Consider the following 13,072-nt stretch of genomic DNA (forward strand, 5'->3'; position numbering starts at 1 on the left):
AAAAAGCCCTTAAAATAGTGTCTCCTATGTTCCCGGGTTTTTAAGCAACCTCGTTCCCAGGGTCTCTCTTCTTCCCGCCCCAGCGAGAGAGAGAGAGAGAGACCCTGGTTGGAGCTGGTCACGTGACAGCACACGACAAACTTCTCCCCAGTCGGGGTACACTCGCTCAATTATTTTATTCGCAAGAGCCGATCAGAGATTTTCAAGCGGGTGCGATTTAAGCAAGCGAAATGCGAGAGATTTGGCGCAGTTTCATGCCGTCTGCAAAAATCGTATATTAAGTACAATCTAGGGAATTTCAAACGGTCAATGAAGCAGAGGTTTATCATAAATTCTACAACTTGAACCGGAGTAATTTATCTACACTAGTTGGAACTGATTCCATGAATTCTACCAGAAATAGCATTTATTCAAGCTTGAACTGCAGTAATAAGTACATCTTTTGCTCTATAAAATGAAATGTAGTTCATAAAAAATTCTTTCATCAACAGCATTATAATTCATCACTCACAAGAAAATACCAATACATTCTTCTTGTTATAGTAATCTGTTTATTTACATGTAATTCGCGAAGCACAATATTGAATGTTTATTTGGTCACCGATTTCCTGTGATTGAATACACTGTATTAAAATACATTGTTTCCGATCACAATCAGCGCTCTGAGCTCAATATTTTTCGTCTACGTCTGAAAGCCAAGAACGTAGGGAATAAACTAAGATGAAAAGTACCTTTGAATTATATTCACACGCGGCTTGTTTCAGTCCGTTGGTATTTCTGGACACTTCGCCTGCTTACATTCTATTGCCAAAAATTCTTGGTGTTCCATTCGGCGATATTAAAATTGTTCTTCTTTCCCATTTCACCCCATTTGGAGCTCTGTTAAACGGCGTAAAGCCAGCGATACCTCTGTTCTAATCACCATGCCTGTTTAGGCGTCCCCCATCGTCTGTCGGTTTCCCTCTCCCAAAACGTTACGACTGTTTTTAAAATAATTCTTTTGGATTAACAACACTCAACCTGAGTGGAAGAAACGTGAACCTCTTCCTGGTCTCAAGTGAGTGTGTGATGTAGAAATGCTTGGTTGTAAAACCGCTTGTTGTCGTAAAGTTCGTAGCTGGCTTCTCAGTGCTTCTGAAAAAGCGACAACTGCATACTCTACTACCCCTCCCTAACGACAAATTGTGTCAAGCACCCAGATTTTGGGTGCCACGTGACCAGCTCCAACCAGGGTCTCTCTCTCTCTCTCGCTGGGGCGGGAAGAAGAGAGACCCTGGGAACGAGGTTGGTTTTTAAGTTGCCGTTTTAAAGGCATATTAAGTGAGCTAATACAGTACGCTCTGTCCGGATGCTTAGCCTCAGAAAGCTTGAATTTACGCCCTGTTGTTGGCTCACGGTATGCAAAAATGCAAGCTGACCTTACGTACTTCGCATTTTTAACGAGAGATATTTACCCCTCCGTAAATGAAATTAGTTATAGTTTTCTCTGTTAAGAAATTTTGAGCTGAAATTTTACCTGAGAAAACTTGAGATTTCCTTTAAAACTAATGCATCCCTCAATTCTAGCTATGCCCCCCCCCCCCCCCCCGGGGGGGGGCAATAATCAGGGGGCATTTTCCCACACTGTCTATCCTGGGTGTCGGGAATTAGCCTTTCACCCAATAATCCCGGGGCATTCGACCATCTCGCTTTTACACTTTACAGCATCCTCGGTTTTTTTAATGACCAATTCATTAGCAAATGTGGTAAGTTTCTTATTTAATACGTACTCGTCGCGGCATTTTTGCTCTTCCGCCATTGCAAAAGCTTTCAAAAATATCGTTATTAGCAGCTAGGTTCTGTAATTAGTAAAGAAGGTTTGTACATTAAATATTCACGTAACTTTCCGAAGATGAATGCGATTCAAACAAATGAAAACAGCTTCCTGAACTCTCAGACGGTATTTGGAAAACTGTTTGGCCAACGATTTCAAAGTGCTTCTCATTAACACGCGTATGCGCCTGGGGTGATATAGTCCCTTTAAGACCGATCTGACAATCTGTTTATTATTCTCACATTCCGAATAGTGTGGTGAGGGGAGGGTCGGAGAGTCGGAGGTACTCAATAAAGTGTCATACCGGGGAGGTTCCGCCCGGAGGGTCACCCCTTTACCCTTAACCCTTACCTTTACCGTATTATCCGGGGGACCGTATTAAGCGGGTCTCAGAATAAACGTCACGGACACATATTTATTTATCGATACAAAGACTGCAGAATACAGTTTAAAACCAACAGAACGAAATTTAACGCTTAACCGTAACTTACGCCTCACTCGAATAGCCTGGCACTAAAATTCACTTTCTCGAGTGTTTCTCGGCTCAGTGTAAAGTATTCGTTGACTTTGCTCTGCAGTGACATTTTCAATTTGTGGTTCAGCCAGAATGACTGAATATTATACAATTTATACAGTGCGCAGATAACCAGTATACATAAAACGATCTGTACAAACCGTATATTAAACCCCTCCCTCAGATAAGACATGGAAATATTCAAGTCCCCTTAATGAGATGTAATTTTCCATCCGTATACGTACCGAAGAAGTGTCTTTACGATCCGTGCAAACCGTATAAACCCCTCGCTCGACCCATATGACGTGGAAATATTCTAAATCCCTTAATGGGATGCAATTTTCCGTCCATATACGGACCGACAATTGTGTTTCCGTACGGTTCGTGAGGCTGTTTTATTTCAAACCCTATCAGTTTGTCCATATTGGACATGACTGTCAGAGAGGGGACTCGAACATGAGGGGCCTCCAGATTACAAGTCTGCGCCTCTAATCACTCGGCCGCGCCGCCTCACCCTGATGTAGAGATTCGATTGTCTATTGACTAAAAGGAGTTTTCGTTCTTCGTCAACAGGGCATTTACAGGGTAAGTTTGGAAAAGCTCCAAGATGCATCAGAACCTGGTAACGAAAATGGCCGCCAAGAAATGGAAGATACCACGACACTCGAGAATAAGGAAACTGGTGAATCATTAAAGGAAAGGTAAGTTGGAATCTCTGTTGGAATGGAAAAGGAATCACTTCCTCACTCCACTCAAGAAGTTCTTCAACAACACAAACTGGTCTTTCATGATGTTAACACTGTTAGTCGCTCATCTATGTGTATTCTTCATGTAATATATCAAACACGAGAAAGCGTGTTTCATACGGTATCCAAACACTGAGAAGTAGGTTCAAACAACGAGGCGCAGCCGAGTTTTCTTTCACCAACTTCGAGGTGTTTGGAAAAAGGAGGAAACCCTCTTTCGAGTGGTTGATATAGCTTCTCAAACTATTGATAATTCTTGGAGAAATTCGAATCAAAAGTTCACAAAATTTTATGATAATTATGATCACATTTCTAAACCTCCTTCACGATAGTGATTTGCTTTGTTTTGCCTTGAAGAGCTTGAGAATATTATGGCTAATGGGGGTGTGCCGTTAGATAAGGTCGCATTTTCACGACTGGGTTGACTACAAAAGGGTCGAAATTTTCAATATAGTTAGGGAAGTGGTCAAAACCAATATACTCAAACGCAACTCACCAAACCACAACATACCACTGCAAACTCACAAGATGGTGTCTTTATTGCACAGCCACCCTCCATCCAGCAGTGAAAAAAACATAGGCACGCAAAGCCTGCATGACCTATGTTGAAGCTTTTGTGGTTTACAGGGTTAATTTTTTAAAGCACAATTTTTTATTCCAGGTGGATTATGAGGAATCACCGTGAAAAACATTGAGACTTGCTCACCAGTCGAGGAAAGACGAAGGGAAGGACTTTTAGAAAATCTAACAAGCAATCAGTTGGTGTTTAGACTAGTTTGTTCCGTCGAAACGTGTTGCTAGTCTTTCATTACAAGTAAGCTCCAAATAGAAATCATTTTGAACGGTAATTGCTGCCATCAATAGAAGTTAAAAGCAATGAAATAAGAGAGGGGTTATATCATGACAATTGCGGGTGGTATCAGACTTGCTTTTATTTATTTCCATTGCGCATATGCCACACATTGACATTCCAATCCTAGCAGTATCCAAGATGTTTGTCCCATGAACCCAGTTTAACGGCCTTAGCTCCCACGAGTCTCCTGAACCTCAGTGGTAGAGCATCCGAACTAGTAATCGGAAGGTCTTAGGTTCGACTCCTGATAGGAGCACTCGGATTTTCTTTTTTCCGAGTATGCCTGTGTCACCCAATAAATAATACATCATTCTCAGCCTTGCTTTTGTTGCATTATTCATATACATTCACACGTGACTGGCCACAGAATAGACTATAATGAGGTTAGCGGTCCGGGAGGTCATGGCGCAAAACCAGCAAGAACTGCCCTCAATATTCAGCTCTACTGTGGAGCCGTAATAACAACTGTTATGGTGTGTTGCTAAGCAGTGCACATGATCTTCCTTTGTCTCTGTAGCTTGAGTTTGCAAATCCTAGTCCGATCCAGATGTTAAACGTCTTTTAGATCCAGACTCCATGCAGAATGTCCCGTATGACTGTTTGTACAATCCCCAGGCAATACACAAGGTAGGGAGATTGCGTGACGCTGTAGATGTAACGAGTTCCTTGTGCTTCTGTCACAGCTACCGCAAGCGTAAAAGAAAAAATGTTGTGTCAGTCGTAATTTGTGTTGCAAGCGCCATTTTTATTATCACTATTTTTTAGCCACATGCAATGGATTACAAGCTCACGCATTTTATTACCCACCGTAAAAGCTAGCCAGCCCTCCCTGTCTAGTCCACCTCTTCGATAGGTTCCCCTGGATAAGGGCGAGAAAAGTAAGAGAAATTAGGAGACCCTCCCCTCTCCCCAATCTCCTACCTTTTTACCCTTTTTTTTTTTTTTTTCGCTTTTCCCGTATAACGCAGGCTAGGGGAGGGGTTACTCCCGAAAATGGACTTCTCGGGAAGGCTCCGAAAATGGGGCGCTGGCTCATTTTCCGAACAGTGACTCGTCATCGAGCCCACCCGAAAAAGGTGCCTGTTCTTAGGCTGGAGATATATAGTAGGGAAGGGATTTCACGTGGGGGAGAACTGTTATTTAACAGGCCCAAGGAAAGGCAATGCAGTGTTTCTACTTAAGGTATGTGGACAGGATTACCTTTTCTTGCAAAAATGGTTTATAACAGGGTAAGGGTTTGGACCTCGGGGCGGAGCATCCCCGTAGAAAACTGGTGAGAACTCCTTCCCCCTCCCCCCCCCCCCCCACCACCACTTCACTTCCGCACTTCTTTGGCCGTGTTTTAGTCCATTGTGATAATGTAGTAGACAAAAGGATATCGATTAACACTCTCTCTTATAGTAGTTGTAATTACTCGGTTCAAAGTTTGTTTTCCCCAGGTTCGTTTCAACCCTAATAAGCAAGCTTTTTCGTTGCTTGCCTCAGGAGGCGCAGCTGGTCTGGCAAGGCTCCATTTAGTCAAACAGATCGAGTGAAGAAACACTGGTGTTAAGCAAGGAGTCATCAATCTTCTCATGCGGGCGTCAGAGGGAAAGAACGAGAACAGTCACTGGATTGAGAAGAGAGAAGATGTACCTTCCATGAATCATATAAAACTACGGACTTTCGTTTGCATAACCCTTTCAAATCAAATCAAATCAAATCAAATCAAATCAAATCAAATCAAATAACTTTATTTATCCACGGTTATCTCATTAGACAACTGCTATATACAAATACTATTTGCCCTCAGAAAGTTTCAAAACATCAATTAAAAGTAGCGTGCAAGCAAGCTCTCCGATCTGGGGTCTACCTGTCTTGGCCGAGAGTGGCGTGGCGCGAACCACGAGAGGATTGGGGCGCCCCTTCCCCAATCTTCTCGCCGTTCGCTTCGCTCGCCGCTCGCCGCTCGCCCCAAATATGTCGCACTAAGACCCTTGCTTGTACGCTAATTAAAAGAAGCTCTGTGTCGCTCATTAGCTTTCACTTCAGCGCTCATACTTCAATTCGCCATGTAGAGCACAATGAACAATACCCCAAGAAAACGCTTCTCATTAGTTCTCATATATGCGCGGTTCAATTCTTGTTGTTACCACCCTCAGAAAACCCCCGGAACAAAACACTTTTAAGCAGGCCTATCCCAGGGGTAGGAGTCGAATCAAATTAAAATAACTACTCGCGCAAGAAATATGCCTTTCTTGACTAAGAAGAATTCACAAATTTGCTGTTTTCATTTTTCGTTGTAATGTTGCCATCCTCCTGTAAACCGAGCGGTTTATTTGCACAGAGAGAGGAAAGATTCGCCATGCTATATTGGAATCAGTAACATTCTAATACTAATATTTTTAAATTTTGAGGCATTGTTCATAAGTTGGAGATTCCTTCCATGTTGAATAAAGTTAACAGTTTATTCGTACCATTCTCCTTAGTCTGGGAAGAAGCGTTGTGTGACGATCCTACCAACGGCTGCACCGGAATCTAAACTAAGAAGGCCTTCGTGAATCTAGCCCGTGAACCTTCCGGGGGCCATGAAACCTGTCATTCGGTGACGTTTCCAGAAAAGCGCCCTAAGTTTTCATCGGCCAACTATTCAAAAATTCGGGTACGATGGTGCTTTCAAATACAGATTTAGTAACCTTTACCAAGATCTTCTCTTCGAATTCCCGCATAGACCAAAAAAACAACTTTCAATTAGTAGCCCCAGTCCATAAGAAATCAGAATTTCTCGGACAATTCCGAGATGCGCTGAACGTATGCGCAGTAGCACAATAGGGCGCCATGCTTAAATTACAAACGCTTAAGTTTGCTGTCGGACTATAAAGAGCCATAATGGATAAGGAAGTTGGTTTCTAAAGAAACTGTGGTACTGCATCGGTGGGGAGTAGAAACGACGAATGTTTGGTTTATCAGCAGATTTGATAACTAAAGGTAAATTGGCCACCGTAGAGAGATTTGAGTGCTGACGTTTCGAGCGTTAGCCCTTCGGCAGACACATTTTTGGATTCGCTCAGGCGAAGGGCTACGGCTCGAAACGTCAGCACTCGAATATCTTTACGGTGGCCAATTTACCATTAATTCTCCACTCTAATGATAAACCAAACATTCGTTTATAAAAGGCCATAACTCCCGGAAAATTGTACAAGTGGCAACTGACACACCCTTCACCCTATTATGCTTCGACTCCTTCGACCTCACGTCATTTGAGACCGACCATATACGTCCAAACCTTCCCGTTGTCCTTTCGTGTTTCTTATCGTTCGTTCCCAAAAGAAGAGAGTACTTTTATTTTGTCGTCTGTTCGTTCTCTGTGGGTGTGCACGGTCTCTAGGCAAATAGCAAGCACAACGTTTACTATAATTGTTTATTTGTTCCTTTACACATACATTCCTGTTGAGAATAAATATGGAATCTATTGACACTGGCAGGAAAACAACGTTTTGGGTTTTAGCTCTAAAAGCCATGTTCGGAGCAGATAATTATTTACACTTGTATTTTGCGCAGGCATTTCATATCTAAACACATTAGTATCGGATTGTTAGAGCGCTAAAGTAATGATTTCGCATTCCTTTCCTTCGCTCTATAGCCACTTCCTCAATTATTAGACATTAAATAAAAAACAATCCCGACTTGCTTAGGAGGGTTTCCGCGTTTAAGGCCATTTACATTACATTTTCTTCGCGGTTGATTAATTCATTATGTTGTTTACGTCTTTTCGGGTACGTTAACAGTAATTACTTTGGTTACGGTTTTGTAATACTTAATTGAACACCGCTCTCTCTTGCTAACGGATTTCCCGGGTAACGTGCGAACTAAAATGTAACTTGACAAGGTACATCTTGTAGTGCAACACGCAGGTGTGCCACTACTTGTTCTCCTATACTGTTACCATTAAGGTCCAAGTTAGTGAGTTTACCATTTTTATCTTTTAGTGCATCACACAGGTGTGCTGCTCCTTCTTCTTCTATAAAGTTCCTACGAAGGTTCAAGTTAGTGAGTTTATAATTTTTATCTTTTAGTGCATCACACAGGTGTGCTGCTCCTTTGTCTCCTATACAGTTATCACAAAGTACCAGGTTAGTGAGGTTACAATTTTTATCTTTTAGTGCATCACACAGGTGTGCTGCTCCTTTGTCTCCTATATAGTTATCACCAAGGTTCAAGTTAGTGAGTTTACAATTTTTATCTTTTAATGCATCACACAGGTGTGCTGCTCCTTTTTCTCGTATATTGTTATAACTAAGGTCCAAGTTAGTGAGTTTACAATTTTTATCTTTTAGTGCATCACACAGGTGTGCGGCTTCTTGATCTCCTATATTGTTATCTTTAAGGTTCAAGTTAGTGAGTTTACAATTTTTATCTTTTAGTGCATCAAACAGGTGTGCTACTCCTCGGTCTCCTATATTGTTATAAGTAAGGTCCAAGTTAGTGAGTTTACAATTTTTATCTTTTAGTGCATCACACAGGTGTGCTACTCCTTGGTCTCCTATATTGTTATAACTAAGGTCCAAGTTAGTGAGTTTACAATTTTTATCTTTTAGTGCATCAAACAGGTGTGCGGCTCCTTTATCTCCTATATTGTTATTATAAAGGTCCAAGTTAGTGAGTTTACAATTTTTATCTTTTAGTGCATCACACAGGTGTGCTGCTCCTTGGTCTCCTATATTGTTATAACTAAGGTCCATGTTAATGAGTTTACAATTTTTATCTTTTAGTGCATCACACAGCTGCGCTGCTCCTTGGTGTCCTATATTGTTTTCGTTTAGACTTAACTCAGTAAGTTTATTATTTACATCTTTTAGTGCATCACACAGCTGCGCTGCTCCTTGGTGTCCTATATTGTTTTCGTTTAGACTTAACCTAGTGAGTTTATTATTTACATCTTTTAGTGCATCACACAGGTGTGCTGCTCCTTGTTCTCCTATATCGTTACTCTCCAGGTTTAACCCAGTGAGTTTATTATTTACATCTTTTAGTGCATCACACAGGTGTGCTGCTCCTCGGTCTCCTATATCGTTTCTCTCTAGGCTTAACCTAGTGAGTTTATTATTTACATATTTTAGTGCACGACCAATCTCTACACAACTCAACGTACCAACTTCGTTTTCTGAGAAATTAAAGTACAAGTCTCTGTTAACATTTTTAAGGACATGCAATACAGCTGCACACTCTATAGGTGCTAGGAAACATTTCCGAAAAAATACCTCATCAAAAACAATTTCTGCAAATTTGTTTTGTATTGCAGACTGCTGCTTTACATTGATCTCATACAAACATTTACATACGTTCAGGGCTAATCTCGTATCCACCTCAGCTGGCCAGAAGGTCAGTATTCTTCCCTCACTGTCCCAGGTAACCACCCTTGGCTTGCTTGTCGACACAGGAAGAATTTCACTAAAAATATCAACATTTGACATTTCTTGGTCTGGATCGGACTCTAACAGCCCAGCCACAAACTGTATCACTACTTGCCATGCACCTTCGTTGATGTGAACAGCAACAAATCTTCGCAATTCCTCTTTAGTCATGGTGTCGGTTACGTGCTTAGCAGCGAAAAATTCCTGCATTGTTAAGTGCAGGAAACAGTACTGTGCTTTGGGCTGTTCACTAAGTGAACGGGGCTTGGCGTCGGGTAAACGGTGAAGAAGTCCACAATCCTCCAGTCCATCAACTTCGCTTGATTCAATTATTAATCTTCCTTGTTTAATGCCATTAAAAGCGATTTTTCCCAGTCTCTTGAACACCATTTCATTTTCGGGATGAAGCTGTTTAAATGGTTTGTACATGTACGTCCCAAGGTCGGTTTTAGAGCAGCTGTATTTGTCATCACGACTGTGCTTATAGAAGAAAATCTTGACGGTCATGCTGTAAATTTCAGTCATCTTTGTCGGGAGCTGCAGACCTCCATCGAAAATTGAGAGCGTTATCAAGTGTAGCAAGCAATGACATATGATAAAACAATTAACGGGGATATAGCACAGTGAAAAGAGGTTTATGTTTGTGCTGATGTGTTGCCATATTGTTTCTTTCGCGACGTGATCACTTTCTGTAAACTTCTTTACATATTCCTCAATTTGCTCAGATGTAAATCCAAGAATTTCAACTGTCCTTTTGAATGTTAGGTTTCTAACACATTCCACAGCAGTTGGTCTTGTTGTCGTTATCACCGTACAACCACGGAGAAGATTTCCTGACACTAGTTTGCTGTAGAGACAGTGGAGGGGCATTTTCGCCTCCCCAGTGTTCTTGTAATAAGAGTCATCTTGGGCTACGTCTGACCTTGCAGTGAATTCATCAATTCCATCGAAAATCAAAAGTACTTTGGTGGGGTTTTCTTTTATATAGCTCCAGACTTCGTCATCCAAACGTTCTACTGTTTCCGCGCGATCCAACAGCTCATAAAGATTGAGGTCTGTTTCCGAGTTTAAATGCCTGAATTTCAAAAGGAAGGCCATTTCAAAATGCTTTTTCATCTTGGGATTACTAGATGCCCACATTCGAAGAAGTTTAGTAGACAGTATTGTTTTGCCAATGCCTGGACGACCAACAACGAGAACATTGTTGTGCTGAGCATCAAAGATGTCCTCTGGCCGTACAGACTTGGACTGGCTCGCATTGGGTGCGGGGTACACTTTAAGTTGTTCCCATCTATCTGTGGGAAAGTCATAGTTCACTCTGCCTTCGTGAATTACTGCATTTACATATATTTGGTCCGTACTCAGATCTTTAGCTTCTGGGCCTTCACCTGGATTTGATCTGAAGGGTTGTTGAAGATCTGGAAGCCGCTCCGTGTCTGCTATGATATCGTCCTTTATCTTTTGTACGGCTGCTTGCAGTTGCAAATTATCTGGATTGAGGAAAACAAGATGAACATTACATCAGCTAATTTGTTTGTTCGAGAAAGCTTTGCGCAGCCAAATACAGCTGTTTCGACAAAGGTTGTCCAAAAAAGCGTAAAAGCGTACGCGACAATGCCGGAAGGTAGTCTGGGAAATACCCAATAAATTTTAATAAAAGCTCAGAATCCATATTGCCCGCCATCTGAAGTCTTCGCTGTACGGTCCAGGCAATATGGATTCTGACTTTTTAGTGAAATTTATTGGGTTTTCCCAGACTACCTTTCGGCATTGTCGCGTACGCTTTTACGCTTTTTTGGACCTTTGTCGAAACAGAGGTATATTGGGGATAAAAATCTGATCGAGATCTTCTATTTCAAATACCCTCAGATTCCTTTTCTGTACTGGTTTCGCTTTTCGAACAAACTACAGTTTGCTAATTTTCAGTACCAAACTGTAGCCAACGCCACACCCCCCGAAAAAAAAATTAATAAAAAAATAATAATTTTTGATTAAAAGAGTTAACACAGTCTAGGAGAAGGGTATTACAAACAAGTCTCAGAGCTGAGCCATAGCCTCAATAAAGATAATAGTTTTATGGCAATTTTGTAAAGAAGACAAAATCGTGCCACTTCCTTTTCGTTCTGAGGTTTATCTTTCCACGAGACGATTCTTTGGTTGCGACTCAGAAGCAGACTTATATCCACAACTCTTATTGTCCCGACTTCTTCATCCACGTTTCTTCCTAGAAAATTAAACTTTCACAGGTTTGCAACTACTCTAATCTTAATTCCTCACATTCGACACTTGAGAGTTTCAAGTCTAGATTCTTCACAACGTTTTTGCTTTGGACAGCTTGTTTAACTTTTAGTTACTTTCAATCAGGAATTGTACAGCAGGGCTGTTGTTGAATATTATACCAGGCCACGCGCGGTGAAAAGAAAACGACCCAGGAACGTTTTTACTCTTGATGTTATGACATTTGTTTCTTTCCATGAAGAATTATGTCTATCAGTTTGGCAAAACTGTCTATTATTTCGTGGTCTATGCATCAACGTATGTCCCGCACATTTGTAATTAATTACTACTAACAAATGAAATGGTTCGGTGCAACTTCTTTATAATTCTCTATAATTCCTTTCACAAACACAAATACTTCGTCTTTAAGGACAGCGAGAACCGTTTAATTATTAGACTGCTTCCATGAATTATACCCAGCTTAGCCTTTTCCATACATGAAACTAACTGGAACTAACCTTCATCCTTCTTTTCTTTTCTTGTCCTTTTCCTTCTCTTTTCTTCTCGTTTTTCTTCTCTTCCCTTTTTTTTCCTTTTCTTCTCCCTTTTCTTTTTCTTGCTTGCTTTTCTCGTCTGCTCAACTTTCTCGCTGAGGTCATCTGAAGATCAACATTCAAAACAAAATCTAATAAACATTCGTGTAATCTACTATCCAGCCATGAATCACCTTTGCGGTTTTTGAAAAACGATGGAAAGACGGGCGGGCAAGCAAGAAGGAACGAAAGAAGGAAGACAAAGATAACATTTTTAAAGCGTTCATGTTAATGTTAGGTTTACCTGCCAATGCATTAATTTTCAATTTGATGTGAGTGCATGAACAAAGAATTACTTCACACTCTTAATACCCTGTAAGTCCCCCGTTTCGTCTCTTTCCCATCTTATCTGATCGACCCCCCCCCCCCCCCCTTTTATTTCCAAGCTTCAAACCATTGTTCAATAGAGAGACACCCCACACATGTGACATAACAAATAAATCATTTTCATAAATTGCAGGGATTTTATTGAAGGCCAGCCGCAGGTTAAATTGATCATCTGTGAACACAACTTTGTCCAGCTACTTTAAACATCTCAACCACTGTTTGTAACAAGAGATCATATTAAAGTTAACTATTATGCCCAGGTACAATAAGCTCTTGTCCAAATGAAGATGTTAATGAAACCCCTGAAATTGCTACCTGTAATTTTTCCACAAACCAATCGCCAACATATGCTTTTTTATGTACATAGGTAACTGGAACTGACCTTCATCCTCGCTTCCTTCTCTCTTTCTTTTTCTCGTTTTTTCATTTTCCTTTCTTCCTGTGCTATGAGGAATATTCAATTCTTCCATTTCAGTGCTCATGTGTTCGCTGATGTCACCTGAAAATTAATATTTAAAATGACTTGGTAAATTTTAAAAATAAAAACACACAACATGCATTTGTATGGTTTATTGAGCTATTAAACTCATCAACGATAGATGAGCTTGGGAGCTGG

General features: G+C 40.9%; 1 protein-coding gene and 1 pseudogene across 2 annotated transcripts in view; one reads left to right on the forward strand and one right to left on the reverse strand.

Annotated features, from left to right (window-relative positions):
- LOC146462473 (uncharacterized) overlaps window positions 1-13,072 on the reverse strand; it is a 73,600-nt pseudogene that overhangs the window by 26,619 nt on the left and 33,909 nt on the right. The window contains exons 4-5 of the transcript XR_014857119.1: window positions 12,839-12,955; window positions 12,055-12,195 (exon numbers count right to left, since the gene is read on the reverse strand). The product of XR_014857119.1 is annotated as an uncharacterized LOC146462473 (transcript). The remainder of the gene's footprint in view (window positions 1-12,054; window positions 12,196-12,838; window positions 12,956-13,072) is intronic.
- The window catches only part of LOC146462474 (general transcription factor 3C polypeptide 2-like), a 32,199-nt gene continuing 22,033 nt past the window's right edge, over window positions 2,907-13,072 (forward strand). Inside the window, exon 1 of the mRNA XM_085085594.1 lies at window positions 2,907-3,128. Within this exon, the coding sequence (XP_084941720.1) occupies window positions 3,051-3,128 (78 nt within the window). The 5' untranslated portion in view covers window positions 2,907-3,050. The remainder of the gene's footprint in view (window positions 3,129-13,072) is intronic.

This window comes from Pavona decussata, unplaced genomic scaffold (assembly GCF_977016875.1).
Source record: "Pavona decussata unplaced genomic scaffold, jaPavDecu1.1 SCAFFOLD_187, whole genome shotgun sequence".
In the NCBI taxonomy this organism is placed as follows: Eukaryota; Metazoa; Cnidaria; class Anthozoa; order Scleractinia; family Agariciidae; genus Pavona; species Pavona decussata.